Source organism: Alosa alosa, chromosome 22 (genome assembly GCF_017589495.1).
Source record: "Alosa alosa isolate M-15738 ecotype Scorff River chromosome 22, AALO_Geno_1.1, whole genome shotgun sequence".
Classification (NCBI taxonomy): Eukaryota; Metazoa; Chordata; class Actinopteri; order Clupeiformes; family Clupeidae; genus Alosa; species Alosa alosa.
This window is the reverse complement of record NC_063210.1, coordinates 14,675,958-14,692,523: the sequence shown is the minus strand read 5'-3', so window position 1 is coordinate 14,692,523 and position 16,566 is coordinate 14,675,958. Positions and strand designations below refer to the sequence as shown.

The 16,566-nt window shown below is 42.1% G+C and overlaps 1 protein-coding gene across 1 annotated transcript; it reads right to left on the bottom strand.

The window, feature by feature from the left end:
• Nucleotides 1-1,590: 1,590 nt before the first annotated feature.
• kcnj2a (potassium inwardly rectifying channel subfamily J member 2a) lies at nt 1,591-9,357 on the bottom strand. The gene is made up of 2 exons (XM_048233905.1): nt 9,207-9,357; nt 1,591-5,915 (listed from the first exon to the last, which is right to left on the bottom strand). The coding sequence occupies exon 2, from the start codon at nt 5,640-5,642 to the stop codon at nt 4,332-4,334; it is 1,311 nt and encodes a 436-aa protein (XP_048089862.1). The 5' UTR covers nt 5,643-5,915; nt 9,207-9,357; the 3' UTR covers nt 1,591-4,331.
• Between the last annotated feature and the right edge of the window lie 7,209 nt (nt 9,358-16,566).

Sequence of the window (16,566 nt, the reverse complement as noted above, 5' to 3'; positions counted from 1 at the left end):
CTATTTCTAAAGCCTGTAATGACGTGTGCTTCAGGGAGAGAGGAAGCTTTCCAGGGTCCTGTTACAATAAGTTATTAACTAATGATTCTGAGGTTTTTTCCCTCATAATCATTTACTTTTCTTAATAGTTGTGAAATGCCATCTTTTGTTACTGCTGACATAGGACAGAAAGGTCTTTGAACATCTACTGTAAGAATGTGAATTATGCAACGGTTGTGGGAAGTCTTTTTCTGCTAATGTAACCAGAGAGGCTTCATCTTTAAATGAGAATAATTTTACATTAAAGATCCGCCTAGAAGCCACCAAGTCCAATAATGCTCCCTCTCTCTCTCGCCCCCCCTCTCTCTCTCACTCCCCCCCTCTCTCTCTTTCTCTTTCTGCTGTCTGTGCCAGGATCATGCGAGTGAATCAGATGATGACCATTAACTGACCACAGAGACCACTTACACACACTCTCTCACACACACACACACACACACACACACACACACTCTCTCTCTCACACACACACACACACACACACACATACACACACATGCTCATCACCTCCGCCATGTAGACCTTAGCTCCCTCCCCCTAATCCACCTTTCAAAGTCCAGACTCCAGAAGTTGACATTAGTGTCAATCTAGCCCCCTTTTGTAAATGCTGAAATTTTCCATGGACTTGGACTGTTTTCCAGCAACTGTGTGGACTCTCTCTCTCCCTCTCTCTCTGTCTTAAACAGAAACATGGGCCAGGAATCTTTAAGGGGAAGACCTTGCCGTCACTCCCCATAAAAGCCATTGCCATTTCCTCTTCCAAAGACACTGCCTTTACTCACAGGGACACTATGGTGTCACTCTAAATCATACCATGTCCGCTGTTTTTTTCCCCCCTGATAAGTAGCCCACAGCATTAACAGTGTAACTAAAAATGAAATACAGCTAAACTATACTGTTCTTGCGGGTGTGGTCGTCTAGACCTACGCACACTCCCGTGTCATATACATTGTAATGTATAGGGTGTTGGCAATGTATGCGGTGTGAGAGTATGCATTGGAGGAGAAGGTGTTAATCCCCTGCTGGGTCAAATGCGGTTCCTGCGTTCCCTCAAAGAGTGGCGATTGCCCCGTCATCACTCGGATATCAGATAGGCTTCATAATGCACAGCTCTGTTCCTGCAACACTCCGTGTGACGCACTGGCGGTGGAAACGAGGCCGCTGTGTTCCTCTGATCATCTGCTTCTGTGGCGGTGGCCCCTGCGAAACCAGCAGCGAGAATCTGCTGCTGTGAATATGTTGTTGGGAAGACGTGTTGCAAAAACTAGAACTGGTGTACTAGTGTTATGTTAAATGAGCCACCGATCACAAGCTGTCCTAATTAAAAGTTTTTTCCTGTACAGATGTGAATTCGGGTAAGATGTGTTGTCTCATAGGCGCTTACACTAAAAACAGTCGGTTTTTTTTTTGCGTTTATGTAACCACACAAGTGAGCAACAACCACGACAACCATTTTCCAATCATTCACTGATTTTTTATTGAAAAAAAGAATAAAATAGCATGTACAATAACAATTACATTAATAATAATATCAATAATATTAATCATTATATAAAAATCTGTACATTCCATTGTTTCGCAGTACAATAGGAAGGCTGATAAAAAAAATGACTGCAAAGAAGACAAAGATATTTACAACAAAGGGGATAAGGGTCGTGTTAAAACGGGGCACTTCTACAAATGAAAAATCAGTCATCAGTCTAGGCTATAATGCTTCTGGCTACCATCTTGTATGCATATAAAATTCTTTGCGGTTGTCCGCATATCAAACAGAACCTGGTTTTTGAAGGCCTTGAAATTCAGATTGCAAATGTCGTCCACCAACTGATTAATTAATTTAATTAATTTATTTGTCATCTCCACAATTTAAAGAGCTATGGAGAGGGTATGCTCTGATGTAAAATAAAGCTATAGGGGATGCCTTTGACATGATATGACACAATATATACATGATATCTTGGGGGGAGATGCTTTTCACGTTTCAGGTTTAGCCCTGAGGTAAGCTGTCTGATTGTCCAGGCAGGTAATGAATAAAATCCAAACTATTTCTTCTTCTACACACAGTCAATTAGTTTGTTTGTTATATTGCTTGAAACTAAGGCCATTCAGATTGTAATATTCGAACTCCATGAACTCTCATGAACTTCAGCAGGCTGTGGAAATGTGAGTGAAAGAATATTAGTTATTTGGAAAAAAAATTCTCATAAAAAAAAGTCTACAAGTATTTTTTGGTGTTTATGCTCAAAACCCCTCCCAATCATTCCCAATTTGCTAACCAGATATAATTTCGCTGTGTAACACTTGCCAACTATGCAGTCTTTATAAGTTAAAGAGACACAAAACAGTGTTTCTGGAGTGCTTAACCATGAACACTTCTGTCAGCATAAAGTACGATGTAACACTGCAACAGGGAGCAACATGTGATTATCAGTTGTTGTCATTTTTTCACTGAAAGGGAAGGAGAGCTAACCTGTAGCCTTCTACACTTTCACTGATTATTTTAATCCTATATACATTTGGCTTGATATGAAAATATTAGAATGCATACATGTATTAGACATTCTTTTAAAATCTTTCCATTTGGAAATAAGTTGTATTTTTCTGGACTTAAGATGTCTACTTCTACCTGTATAACAGTTGGATGCATTATTACGAGAAAGAAAAGTAATACTCTTTGGCTTCAGTCTTCTATATTAAAACCCACAATATGCAACATAGCAGCACTTTTTATAAAACATTCTTTCACACATTTTTTTTTTTTGTCTCTTTTTTACCCTATTGGGTTTGTTGTTATCTGTGCTTCGTTCACTCTTAACTTATGACCCTGTCTGATGCATTATCTTCAACAGGTATGTCTCTGTCTATTTGACCAGCAATAACCAATATCACCATATTGAATCTAAATATCTACGGATGTCGAACAAAATAACCGAGATCATCATACCTCCATGAATGATTATATTTTCAGACATATTGTTCATAATTTGACCATTGGTCATGTGTGAAGACTCTTAGGCAGGGATACAGTGGCTATCTCAAGCTCAGAAACTGGCATCCCATCTTTCTGTTTAGAGTTGATACTAACATATGTGTTTAAGGTATTTTGTGTGCACATGCTTGGAAGCGTGTGCAGTGTCTTGCTACATTAAATAATGTACAGGTTTACGGGATAAACCAGAAAACCTTGTCCCACCTTTTTCATATATTTCAGTCCTTAATGAGACCAGCCCATTATAAGAACAACACATTTATGCAACCTTTTTCAGTTTTAAAAACTGATGATCTTCGATAGTACTTGCAGACACATGATTGTTTTCCTTGTATTTCCTGTTTTTCAGGTGTAATGTTTGTTCCACTTGGCAATATAGGCTCTGCTAGGAAACTGGTTCTAATAAAAAGAAAAGGATAAAATTGCCTGTGTGTTTTCCAAACAATTGTGTCTTTTCCAGTATCCCTATTGCCCCCAACACGACAAACAAAACAATTGCATATCTGAAGCCCAGGGGCTTAGTCATTTGCACTTTCCCTGGAAAATATGGAGAAGAATCTTCCACCTTCTGTGAAATAGAACGCTGATTCATAGAACTGAATTGCAGCGTTTATATAATAATTAATTATATGTCAGAGCTCTGTCTAGGGGTCAATAAATGTGCAAACATGCTACGTAAAAAATAATAATAATAATGATAAAACTCTGTGGTTTCAGCAAACAGTATGAAACATTCAAAATATGCCCCAGTGCCTGCTGACCACAGTGGATGCTTCAGCTCAGTGTGATTCAGTAAATTGTTCCCTCTGTAAAATTACCTTTTTTTCTCCACAGTGACACTGAAAGACAACAAATTGAATGAAGTGATCATAAAATGCTTATCTTAATTGACATTGTTCTGGTTGTTGCTGGTCAGATTAACAAGATGACATGCTTGTGTGAGTGTTGTTGTTTTTTTTTCAAGTTTTGCTAGCCATCTCTCACCTCTACCACTATCTGTGACACAGAATCAACTGTCTAAACAAAAGTAGTTTTACAGATTTTTTTATAACTGCTTTTGCTCGTTTGCATGCTCTTCTGTCATGGTGCCATGTCTCTGTGCTGTATTTTGTTTTGCCATGCGTTTTCCTGTGAACCCTCTTATGACAGATAGCTCCTTCTCAAAAAAACCTTTATCACAGCAGTACCGTCAGCTTGGATCTCTCCACCCCCCTGAAGGGCCCTATATTCAGCTCTCATTGTGCCTTTTTGAACAAAGGGTGACTGCTTAAAAAAAAACCTTCATCAGGAGGTCTGGGAAAAGTCATATTTCAGATTCTCGCCGCAGTGGCCGCGGTTCGAGAGGCAGAGTGGCCTGGTTGTGCTCCGACTCTGTAATGTTCAGCGAAATCGTATCCGTGTGGGTGCCCTCCAATCCCACCCCACCCATGTTCGCCTCCTCCTTCTCTTCTTTGTTCAGCAGGGCCACCTCGTTCTCGTAGCAGAAGGAGTTGGAGTTGGACAGGATGTATTTTTTCTCTGCCAAGTCCCGCGCGCTACACAGAGGGGTGCTGGGCACCTCGTAGGTCTTGTGAAAGCGCGAGTAGTCCACCTTGTAGTAGTTCTTCTCCTCGAAGAGGACGGGCTCGAAGCGGTGGCCCCACAGGATCTCGCTGGCCAGGTAGGAGCTGCGGCACTGGGTGGTCATGGCCGTGGCCTCCACCATGCCCTCCAGGATGACCACGATCTCAAACTCGGACGTCTCCAGCTCCTGCTTGCTCATGTCGTAGAACGGGCTGTCCTCGTCGATCTCATGGACGATGGTGATGGGGGAGACGAGGAAGATGCGGTCAACGCCGCTGTCGAAGCCCACATCAATGTCCATCTGGTCGAGGGGAATGAACTCGCCCTCGGCCGTGGTGCGGGACTTGAGGAGCTGGGCACGGACATGAGCCTCCACCAGGTGGCTCTTGCGCAGGTTGCCCACACGCCACATCAGACACAGCTTGTTGTCCCTCATGGCCACCGTAGCGTTGTGGCTGAACACCAGCGTCTCATTGCGCTTCTTGGGCTTGGCCATCTTGGCCATGACCGCGCCGATGATGAAGGCGTCGATGATGCAGCCCACGATGCTCTGGAAGACCACCATGAAGACAGCGACTGGGCACTCGTCCGTGACGTAGCGGTACCCGTACCCGATGGTGGTCTGCGTCTCGATGGAGAAGAGGAACGCCGCTGTGAAGGTGCTGACGTTGGACACGCACCGCTGGCCGCTTAGTTGACCGCTGCCGTTGTCCAGGTCGCCATGCAGGATGGCCACCAGCCAGAAGATGCAGCCGAAGAAGAGCCAGGACAGGAGGAAAGCCATGCAGAAGATGACGAACATCCAGCGCCAGCGGATGTCCACACAGGTGGTGAAGATGTCGGCCAGGTAGCGCTGACCCTTCTCGCTAACGTTGACGAATTGCACATTGCAGTGGCCGTCCTTCTTGACGAAGCGGCTGTGCGCCGGGTGGCGCGTGTGCACTTTGCTCTTGCCGTTGCCGTAGCCATTGGGCACGGCCATGGTGGCCAATTTCATGCCGTCTTCTTCGGATGACACAATACTGTAGCGGTTGGGCCGCGAGCTTCCCATCACCTCTGTCGGGGAGGGCTGAGCTGCTGCTTCTGCTCTGGAAAACAGTCTGAGTTTCTGGAAAAAGCGTTGGAGAAACAGTTTTGAAACGCTCCCGGGGACCAACACAAGCAGGAAACAGTGGCGCAAAAAGAGCCGGACGCTAATGGCGTCGCTCTGCTCTCGCTCTATTTTTTTATCGGCCTGCGGTGAGACAGGAAGGTCTGCGGGGGGGGCGGAGGTGGCCAGCTAGTCCTCTCTCGTCCGTTCCTTGGGCCTCATCAATTGGGTATCCTGAAGGGGAAGGGGGGGGGGTGGAAGGAGGCAAGAGAAGACAAGAAGAGACTGTCAGATATTTGATGGAGAACACAAGGAGAAAAGAGCCCTACTATGTGTGTGTAGAGTGTTGGAGTCTGACGGAAACCTAAAAATAGCACTGATGAAACCGACAACAAACATTGCGGGTGGCTATCCGGTGTGCCACATGATGCCCTCGTTTGGTTCATCTTTAATTAAGGTGTTACTTACTTTCACTTACTGACATCATGTTGGGGTTACCGAAAGACATGGAACTACTAAATACTTTTCTGGATGCAGACCTATGACATTCTTGTTTTACACATGTATAAAGGATCCATACCTATCCTTCCTATCATTAGAGGGAATATACACAGAGAAATATACAGAGCATCAAACACTTAGGCAATATTTCACTTAGTTTTGATGAAACAGACTGCATTTGTCCCTGTTCTGCCTTTTCAACCCCCCTGGTGGGAGAGGTCAACACAAAATTGGCTCCAATTTCTCTCTGATAGTAAAACGTTTTTGTTGGCAGAGTACTGCTGACAAGATAATTTCCCATCAGACTAAGGGTCACAGATTCTCAATCTGACCCCAGAGAACTTAACTTCAGCATTAGACAATGTCACATTAGACTCCAGGCCTCCTATCAGGACCACACATCCCATTGCCAGCAACAGCCCAATAACTTTGGTTGTTGTTGTGGGGGCAGCCGTGGCCTACTGGTTAGTGCTTCGGACTTGTAACCAGAGGGTTGCCGGTTCGAACCCCGACCAGTAGGCATGGCTAAAGTTCCATTAAGCAAGGCACCTAACCCCTCACTGCTCCCCGAGCGCCGCTGTTGTTGCAGGCAGCTCACTGCGCCGGGATTAGTGTGTGCTTCACCTCACTGTGTGTTCACTGTGTGCTGAGTGTGTTTCACTAATTCACGGATTGGGATAAATGAAGAAACCGGGATCAAAAGAGTATATATACTATACTTATACTTATACTATACTAATATGTGAACCTCTGCTTGCAGTGGCCTTTGAGCTGCCCAGAGGGCTGGGGTGACTTTCCAATAAGGTGATAAAGCGCAACATTGATAAGACATGCACTTGCATCCGTGCAAAGACTAAACTAACGCCACGGCCAGTGTGTTTGTCACAAGCTTGGCCAGGCACTGCCAAGCTTATTGCCCACTGGTGCATTGTTAATGCCCATTTTCACATACCTTACTAATAACAACCAGCAAATCGCAGAGGGAAATGTTTTGCATGACTGTCTCCTTTAACCAGTGCACTGGTGCAAAAACCTTTTCCCCTCACTCCCGGCAGAAACAGAAGGGGATCCGGAAACTTTCCTTGTTTCCAGCCCTCTTTAGCTCTAGCCTATAGGGCTATGAGGCGGTTTAACAGAGTGTCGGTGCGACAGACACATCACATATATATCATGCACAGAGAAATAAATGAATTGTTCCGTTGGGGATGCCTTTCAGTCACAACATTACAACTTTATGGAATATAACCTTTTTTCCTGTTCTGCTAATGACCTTTCAGAGTCTGATGTATGTAATTCACCCCTCTTACGCATTAGTGCATAGAAAGCAGATATTAAAGATATTGTAACACACACAGACACACACACACACAGGCTATGTTCCACTGCGAGAGTAAGCGTATGAGAGCCAGAACTTGTTGACTTTCTGTTCACCCCCTGGGACCTAATGGTCTCTGCAGCATAATACTAGTCCTAGGAGGATACCCTGGCAGGCCTAAAACACAACTCATTAGAGCACAGAGTCTGTTCCACATGTCCTAAATTCAAACTCTCCTAGCAACCAGCTCTGTGAACACTCAGTATTGTTATGTATTTTTACTTCATTTTAAATAACTGAAAAGAAGACACAGACAGACAAAGACTGACTGTGTGAAATCCCTTTAGAAGGCTTAAAGGTATCCAATGACTTGGTTGTTCTATGGCTGCGTTCTTCGCCTATTTAATGGTGAAAATGAAATTATAGCACTGGCAGCTCACATATCTTAGTTGCTGAGTCGCCCCATTCAAAAGGGTAGTGTTAATGTTCTGCAGAGTGAGAACTTAAAATTTGAAAATCACAGCACACACCGCTGCAAGCCAAACAGATTCCAAAGACATTTGCTGCAGAGCTGCAAAGCATCCTTGTTCTAGGCAACTGTTATTGTGGTCATGGCTAGTGTACTAAGGGAGACTAAACAAAAGGCCATACCTTTGTGTTCCTATTAAGCATAACTATCAGATTTCCAGTTAATAAACAGATAGGCCTAAGCACAGAACTGCATCAGTGCAATTCCTTGATGTGAAATGCATTTGGTCCTGTTCTTTTGAAAGTCCGGAACACAACAGAACATTGACTGATGATTGAAGTTTATTTTGGTTATTTGGCTCTAGGAAGAATGCTGGGAAAACAGTTACATAAAACGGTTCTATTTTTGTAAATATCTGTTCGTTTTTGAGACAAGGACCTGCATGCTTTTTACATGTGAGGCTCCGTTGTAATTCATATTTTGACTCTGGATTTGCATAAATATGTCAAAAATAGAAAAACTGCCAACACAGACTTAGGTTCTGATTTCATTAATAAAGCCATCCCTTCAACATGTCTTAAATATTGTTAAAATATTAGCATAAAACAGCGTGTGCTTATAGGTTTCTGACAATCAAATACTCTTTGCGGCTTCAGTGTTGGAAGTGAACTGGCAAAAATGAATGTGTAAAGTGAATGGAATATTTGATTGACAACACAAGGCGCAGCTCTGCATGCGCGAAGCCAGCAGCGTCATTTGTGCACGACAAATGGGAACAGGTGCGGTGAACAGAAACTGCAGCGCTATCAAAGTTTTGACGACTTTTTTCCATTAACATTCACGCCGGTGGTATGCCTCAACTATGCCTGAACTAACGTGATAGCTGAGCCAAGTCCGTACATCAGTGTGCGGACTTTGCGCGAGGATTTACCAAGATCACTGTTACCCCATCCAACATTCGCAGAGCGCATCCATCCGGCAAGGTTTTCAGATACGCTTCAGTGGTTACACACAGAGATTACACATCTATCCAAATACTTCTGTTTTAACTGTCGAAAGAAAAATCTGTACCTTGATAAATATCATTGCATATAAATCCCAATAGGGTGACATGCTTCTAAACAAATATTCCCCTTGACATATTAATGTTGCAAGTAATGTGAACAGATTGCTTCTGTGTAGTATATTCACTCATTGAATGTAAAAAATAACTCAAAGTACATTATAGAGAATGCCCTACCTGTTTGTCATTTGTGGATCAGTAAGGATCGATATCGAGTATATCCCACCAGTAGGGTTGTTCCGCTATCCACACTATGTTTACAGACGTCTCATATCTGCCGTATTTTGAACTGGATGTAAGAGAAAACTAACTTTCACGGTTCTGATTTGACTGCGCTTGACAATGTGCTTAGCCGGCGGGGTCCCCAATGCCATTTAAAGAAGGGCTTGCCCCGCCCGATGGCCTGTAGCCAACCAATCAAGTGTGAGAGAGGAAGATATGAGCGTTTGTTGCTGATACATCAGCTGCAGGAGCACTGGAATTGATGTCAAATAGTTATCTATGGTAAATAAATGACTGAGGAAATTCACCCTTTGAACTACAAAGACACAAGGCAGTTACCGTTTTTTTTTTTTTTTTTTAATCTTAGATCAATTTAGTATTTACTTCCTGTAAGAATTGTAGTCAGTGAGCTTCATAATGGTTAAAGTGTAGCCTATTTAAACTCACGATTTCCATTCGCAGGTTCAGATTAACAGCGATTGGATCATTGCCAAACCCTTATTGGCGTTTTAGTTCCATAATTGCAATTTAATGCGCATATGATTCACCATCATAATATCCTATAAATTAGGCTAGATATGCACAAATAGCTCTCCATTTACATCTGGTAATATTTTATTTCCTGGTAATCTACAGCATACTCATATGCTTCATTGGCTTCATACATTCTGGATTTTCGGCTGTGTTGGAACCGAATGGTGAATTCTCCTCATTCACGTAGCCGTTATTGGTCTCTTGGGCGCAAGTAGCTTTTCTTGGCAGTCTATAACCTTACAGTTAATCAGGGGCTTCAGGTTATTCTGAACTTTAAAACGGCAAACTGAATACCAGCTACTACTTTATTTCTGATGGAGTAATCTCTTCCTGAGTTTGCATCAGCCAAACACTTGTTGAATGTCGCAATGCATTGTCGTAGGATTGGCTATGTTGTGTCTGAAGTAGCGTCTTTTTTAAGTGAACGAGGAAGATCGTTTTAAACACAACATTTTGTTGTCCACAGTAGCCCTTAACTTGCCTGACATTGTCATACAGTTTTGAATTCAACAGGGGACTACTTGTATTATTGTCGTGGATGATGTCTCATGTAGGTTATTAAACAGACAGAGAGACAGACCTTGAAGCATTTGATCCAGCGCCCCTCCGCTGTTAAACCATTTCTGTGCCAAATTTCTGTTTGGACACACAGCCAGTCACTCTCTGCAGCTGCGTGTCTGAGGATGCAATGACAGACCGCTACCTAATGGACCGAAGCCGCCTTTCTCTATGAACCTGTTCCGAAATGCTTATTTTTGTTACTTTTTAAAGCCTTTCTATAAATAATTGCGGCTATGTTGGTAGGGCCATGGTGTGTGACTTCGGCGCTCACACCGTGTGTTTACTTTTTATGCCCAATTTGAGGGAGTGGGCGGGTAGCGCTGCTTATGACCACAAGGTGGAGAGCTAGAGACTTCACTCTCTCACGAACGGTTCAGCTGTGAAATTAGTGGAGTGAAAGTCCTACTACCAATGACCTCTGCTAACTACAATTAGACATAATTTCTGCAGTGTTGACATTTTACATTCTCCATTCTCTCTATGTGTATGTTCAGATCTGACCTCCTGAAAGATTCAGAAATGAGTTCATTCACATTAGCCTTTGTATCAGTGATTGTCTCTTACAACCTCGGAGAGGTACCACTGCATTGTCTGATCATTGTCTGGCCTACTTGATATTTCATATCTAGTTTGAGCTTAAGCTTGAGTCTGCTCTTTTGCTCAGGTACTTAAGCAAACATTCAGGTCCATCAGGCATTAGTGTTGCACCCCATTTCATTAGAAATCCCTATCTATACTTTGAGAATGGTGGTTTAATCAGGGGTTTATAAAAACAATAATAATAATAATAACTTATTTGTTATCAGTTGTTTTAAAAGAACAGTTTGAAGTTACATGTTCTGTCATCTAGGCCCATTTTATTACTTCTAGTAAGATACTTAGGCGTGGTATCGTGCAACATAATATATTGACCATCGGATTTAAGAGTGCCTGTTTTTATTCTCCCTGTGTGTGTGTGTGTGTGTGGGTGGGTGGGTGTGTGCGTGCGTGCGTGTGTGTGTTGTCATTCAGGATGACAGCATGTTATGGTCACTCACTTGTGCCAATCTCACTCAACTGTTAACATATTTACTGTTATAGTCTCACTCTGAACTCGCCACATAGTTATGTTTGGCTAGAATCCATTGTTGACATTTTTTGCAGCACACTGGGTGCCCCCTTTAATATTACAATCTCCTCACACATAAGCAATTAAAACATAGTATGCACCTTTAAGGAGATTGCAAAATTAGTTTTACTTATCCCGGATGTCTACATGTATGTGAAACCACAGATGAAAGTTTACACATGGGACAATAAAAGTGCAATAGAATAAAACTACATAAAGTGTGGCATCTAATCAGTTCCATTACTGTGGATAAATTATTTCTGGTAGGCCTACTAACTTATTCCTGAAATTGTCAAACAAATCATTTGATGCTTGACACACTTGCCGTGGTTGTTAAGAGCACCCTTGAATGACCTCATTGTCCCCCGGACTCATGAAATGGAAAATTCATTAAAATAACCACTAAAATAAATCAGTACATGGGACATTTTAGAAATATTTTTGTACAGGACCACTTATAATTCGTGCAAGATGTAGCCTGTTAAATCACATTTTTGTTGTGAGCCACTGAAGTTTGTGGTTGTAGTGCACAGCCACGACACTGTCGCTTGATGCAATTATCATGCACAGAGCAAGAAGTAAATATAGCACTTTAAACTTATGGGGATATATTAAAAAATAAAACTAAACATGTTATAAAATATGTATAAAAAGGTGGCATGGCTTCCTTTTCCTGTTAGTGTAAAATTATCTACGACATGTCGATTTTAATTCATTATGTGTCAAATAATATTGTAGAAAGTTCATGTTTGTCACCTTGCTTGGCTTGTGGCCTGTTTCCATTAAATCCATCTTAGCTTTGGCTTGTGGCTTGTTTCCATTCAATCTTAGCATTCACATTGTAGGAGGTCTTGAAGGGTATTTTCCTAAAGGTGGTATGACTCCTTTTCCTGTTTGTATAAAAACATCGGTAACACTTTACTTGATGGGTGAGTTCATAACACATTCATAGCAGCTGTCATAAACTGCACATAAAGCATTCATGACTGTTTCATGAGACATGACTCAATATTCATACCAAACCTTTTATGAATGTGGAAGACAGAACGATGACAACTTGTCAAAATAAAAGTCCAACAATCGCAAAGCAGCATTGCCGTTTTTATCTCCAGCCTTTGTAAATATTTATGATATCTTAGATATAGATATTCATGAATATCTTATGAAGTCTACATCGAATGTCAACTTTACTATACAAGTTGTGAAGTATTCATAATCACTGAATTTAACACTGGGAGGTAAACTAGCCTACTGTACATTCAGCTGACCCGTATTTGTGTAACCTGGAACGGTTGGACATTCCCAGTAGCAAAAGATGAGAAATCATCTGCAAAGGTATCATAAAACAAATAAATTTTTATGAAACAAAAAATATTTGCTTGACCATGTTCTGTCTTTTTGGCACTGGAGTAGCCCATTGACTCAGATGTGACGTGATCAGGTAAGAGGTTTGGAACAAAAACGGCAATGCTGCTTTGCAATTGTTGGACTTTTATTTTGACACATTTTTGTCGTTCTGTCTTCCACATTCATGAAAGGTTTGGTATGAATTTTGAGTCATGTCTCATGAAACAGTCATGAATGCTTTATGTGCAGTTTATGACAGCTGCTATGAATGTGTTATGAACTCACCCGTCAAGTAAAGTGTTACCAAAACATCTATATAGATTTTGTCACATTATGTGTCAAATAATATCTCAAGATCTCAAGAGGCGTTTGCTATGTTCCCCAAGAGGAATGTCATCAGTCTATGTTTCACAGTGAAGGCAACGTGTGTAATTTTGTGAAGACAAAGTGTGCAATCGTCTCCCTTGTATCACACGTAATCCCAAATCTTAAGATCTTAGAATGTATGTGAAGCCCCAGTTAGGTTTAATTGTATGGCCTGTGCTCTGTCACTTGTGGTTGGTTGTGTGGCAAGCTGCACTGATTAACCACACACTGTAAAGCACGTCCAGGTAGTTCACAATAACATTATAATATAATGCTTGTGTTATGTTCAGTGAAAGGTCTGAAGTGTATAGCTGACAGCAGGGCTCCACTGTGCATCCAACTGAAGGGTTCTGTTAGCTTATGCTGCAACAATTAGCTTCCACTATAATCAGTGGAACTGGTTACACCAGGCATGAGTACACGTGAGATGTGAGCACATTCAAAACATGAACAAAAAATTGACGAGTCTTCTAAAACTATGTTTACGCTCCGCGAACGGAATGCTTCAGTTGACCTCCTGGTGTAGCCAGGCAGTAAAAGAGATACTATGGTGAATATTAGTTCCTTGTCGACTATCTCCTCCACTTACATGTTCTTACCTATTGAGGCAGTATTGGGCCATGAGATAAGATTGTCTGAGGTGTAAACAGGTGACTGAATGTCTTTTCATCTGTAAAACATGACACTTTCATTATCAGCTCTCTGGAAAAATGGTCTCTCAGGATCAGGAACCAGGCCTGAATGCAAGCCAGTGTTTTTATTATGGGTTCAGATCACAAGCCCACAAGCCCTCTGGTATCAAGGAAAACAACTACGGGGACATCTTTATATTGTGTCCTTTAAATACACATAGAAAAAGGAGACTCTATTTTCCATTTGAACTGTAATCCTCCTCTGTGAATTTTGGCGTATTGTCAGTTGGCACTGCAGTCACATGTCTGAAGTGTTGTGTTGAGCTGGTGGTAAGTCCCAGCTAGGCCAATGCTATTGGAGCACTGACTCCTGCTTGTCACAGTGGTTGAATATGATCTGAAGTTCTTAAGTAATCTTAATTATATTAAAGGAGAATTCCGGTGTGAAATTGACCTTAGCTGCACTGAAAGATGTTGCTGAGTACTTACATGTGTCCAATAGGCACCTTCAGTCACCCCCTAGTATTCCGAATTGCGCCGATTTTCGCCGAACTTGCATAAGGTTTTCAGCTAGCTGTGGGGGCATAGCGTAGCCTATGCAGCTAAATCGCTATTTTTACACCATTAAAAATGTTCCAAGTAACTCCACACTGCATTGGTAGACTTCTGAGGGTCCTGACATTTAAAACGAGATACTGAGAACTTTGGAAGTGCACAGGAAGTTTATTAAAAAAGACTGTTTATGCAAGCAGTACCTTCAGAGAATCTCTCCGCTGGCCGCCATCTTGTAATGAAGTCGCGATCAGTCGACTGCCGAGCACGAACGAACAGGAAGGACAGGGGAACAGATTGCAAAAGTAATTACAAAATGACTAATTACTAATTACAAAAGTAAATAGGAAATATATAGTTACTGTCTACATGAGCATGATGACTACACAGTATCAACGAAGCTCAAAAGGTTTTACATCAGTGATGGGAATCTCGCGTAATGTTGTTGACGGAAGACGTGCTGCACACGTGAAGGAAACAGCTGATCAGTTACATGATTATTTTCATTACTTGTGGACTGGACTTGGAAGTTTGCAAATCTTGAGAAGATGGCAGAATACGAAGAAGACACATAGTTATACGAGGAATTTGAAATCATCGGATCTGCAAAATATAAATGACTACGCTATTCAAAATGTCCAGATACTAGTGACTGGCTTGGACACCATTCCCAGTGCATTGGGTGCAACCATCCCCCACTCACCTCGGCGGATCCCGAGTCACGTTCGGCCAGTTTAGGTTACCTGGAAAGCGTCCGGTCCCCCACGCATGCATCTATTCCATTTATCGAAATACACACTGAAACAACGCCCACCCCTTCCTCCCTCCCAAACTATATTTCTTTCTATTTCTGATGGTGGGCTAGGAAAAGTAACGCCAGCATAAACTGCTCTCTGGAATACAAAGCTAAGTGGCTTGTTAGCAAGCAAAGTTTGGTCATGTAACGTTACACGATTCCAAAACGGTGTTACATGCAAACAATTTCATACATACCTCCGGAGCAATTACCGTCGCTTTCGGGATGGCATTTTTCTTCAGATGTAGCCTACCCGTCTTGGGGGGTTTGATCCTCTTGTAGGGATAGCAAACTCATCTGCATCAAAATGTCGAGTACATACACGGTAATCCTTTTGTTTTAGAATATTGACAGGTGTCTCGACATCGAGTTGCAAAACAACAAGCCACTGTTTCAAAGTGGGCTCTTTGAAAGCCTGTGAAACGTTTCTGGATTGTAGCTCCTCATCCACAACCTAGTATTGCACATACGCGAACCATCCTTCCTGCTCTTCACCTCGTCTTCCTCCGTAATGTCAGGTTTACCTGTAGCCTCCATAGACAGTAGGTAGCCTCACACATCCCGGCCGGTCACTCCTCACGTGTGCAGCAACTGATCAGCTGTTTCCTTCACGTGTGCAGCACGTCTTCCGTCAACAACATTACGTGAGATTCCCATCACTGATGTAAAACCTTTTGAGCTTCGTTGATACCGTGTAGTCATCATGCTCATGTAGACAGTAACTATATAGTTCCTATTTACTTTTGTAATTAGTAATTAGTAATTTTGTAATTTTGTAATTACTTTTGCAATCTGTTCCCCTGTCCTTCCTGTTCGTTCGTGCTCGGCAGTCGACTGATCGCGACTTCATTACAAGATGACGACCAGCGGAGAGAATCTCTGAAGGTACTGCTTGTATAAACAGTCTTTTTTAATAAACTTCCTGTGCACTTATAAAGTTCTCAGTATCTCGTTTTAAATGTCAGGACCCTCAGAAGTCTACCAATGCAGTGTGGAGTTACTTGGAACATTTTTAATGGTGTAAAAATAGCGATTTAGCTGCATAGGCTACGCTATGCCCCCACAGCTAGCTGAAAACCTTATGCAAGTTAAAAGGCGGTAAAATCGGGCGCATTGAATACTAGGGGTGACCGAAGGTGCCTATTGGACACATGTAAGTACTCGGCAACATCTTTCAGTGCAGCTAAGGTCAATTTCACACCGGAATTCTCCTTTAAGTTAGACCTCATATTCAGCATATAGCTTGCATAGTTATCCTTCATCATTAACTTCCCCTTCGAACATTCAATATGGCCAAGTCACCCGCCTTTTGACAAAAGAAACCACTCAAGAGGACCTGTGGCTTATCACTCCAGATTATAGAAAGTCTGCGTTTGTACTTTATAACCTGTTTATATCCTACATCTGATTACTTCCAGC

Excerpts from the sequence above, each read along its gene's own strand:
- kcnj2a (XM_048233905.1), bottom strand. The coding sequence starts at position 5,642 with ATGGGAAGCTCGCGGCCCAACCGCTACAGTATTGTGTCATCCGAAGAA.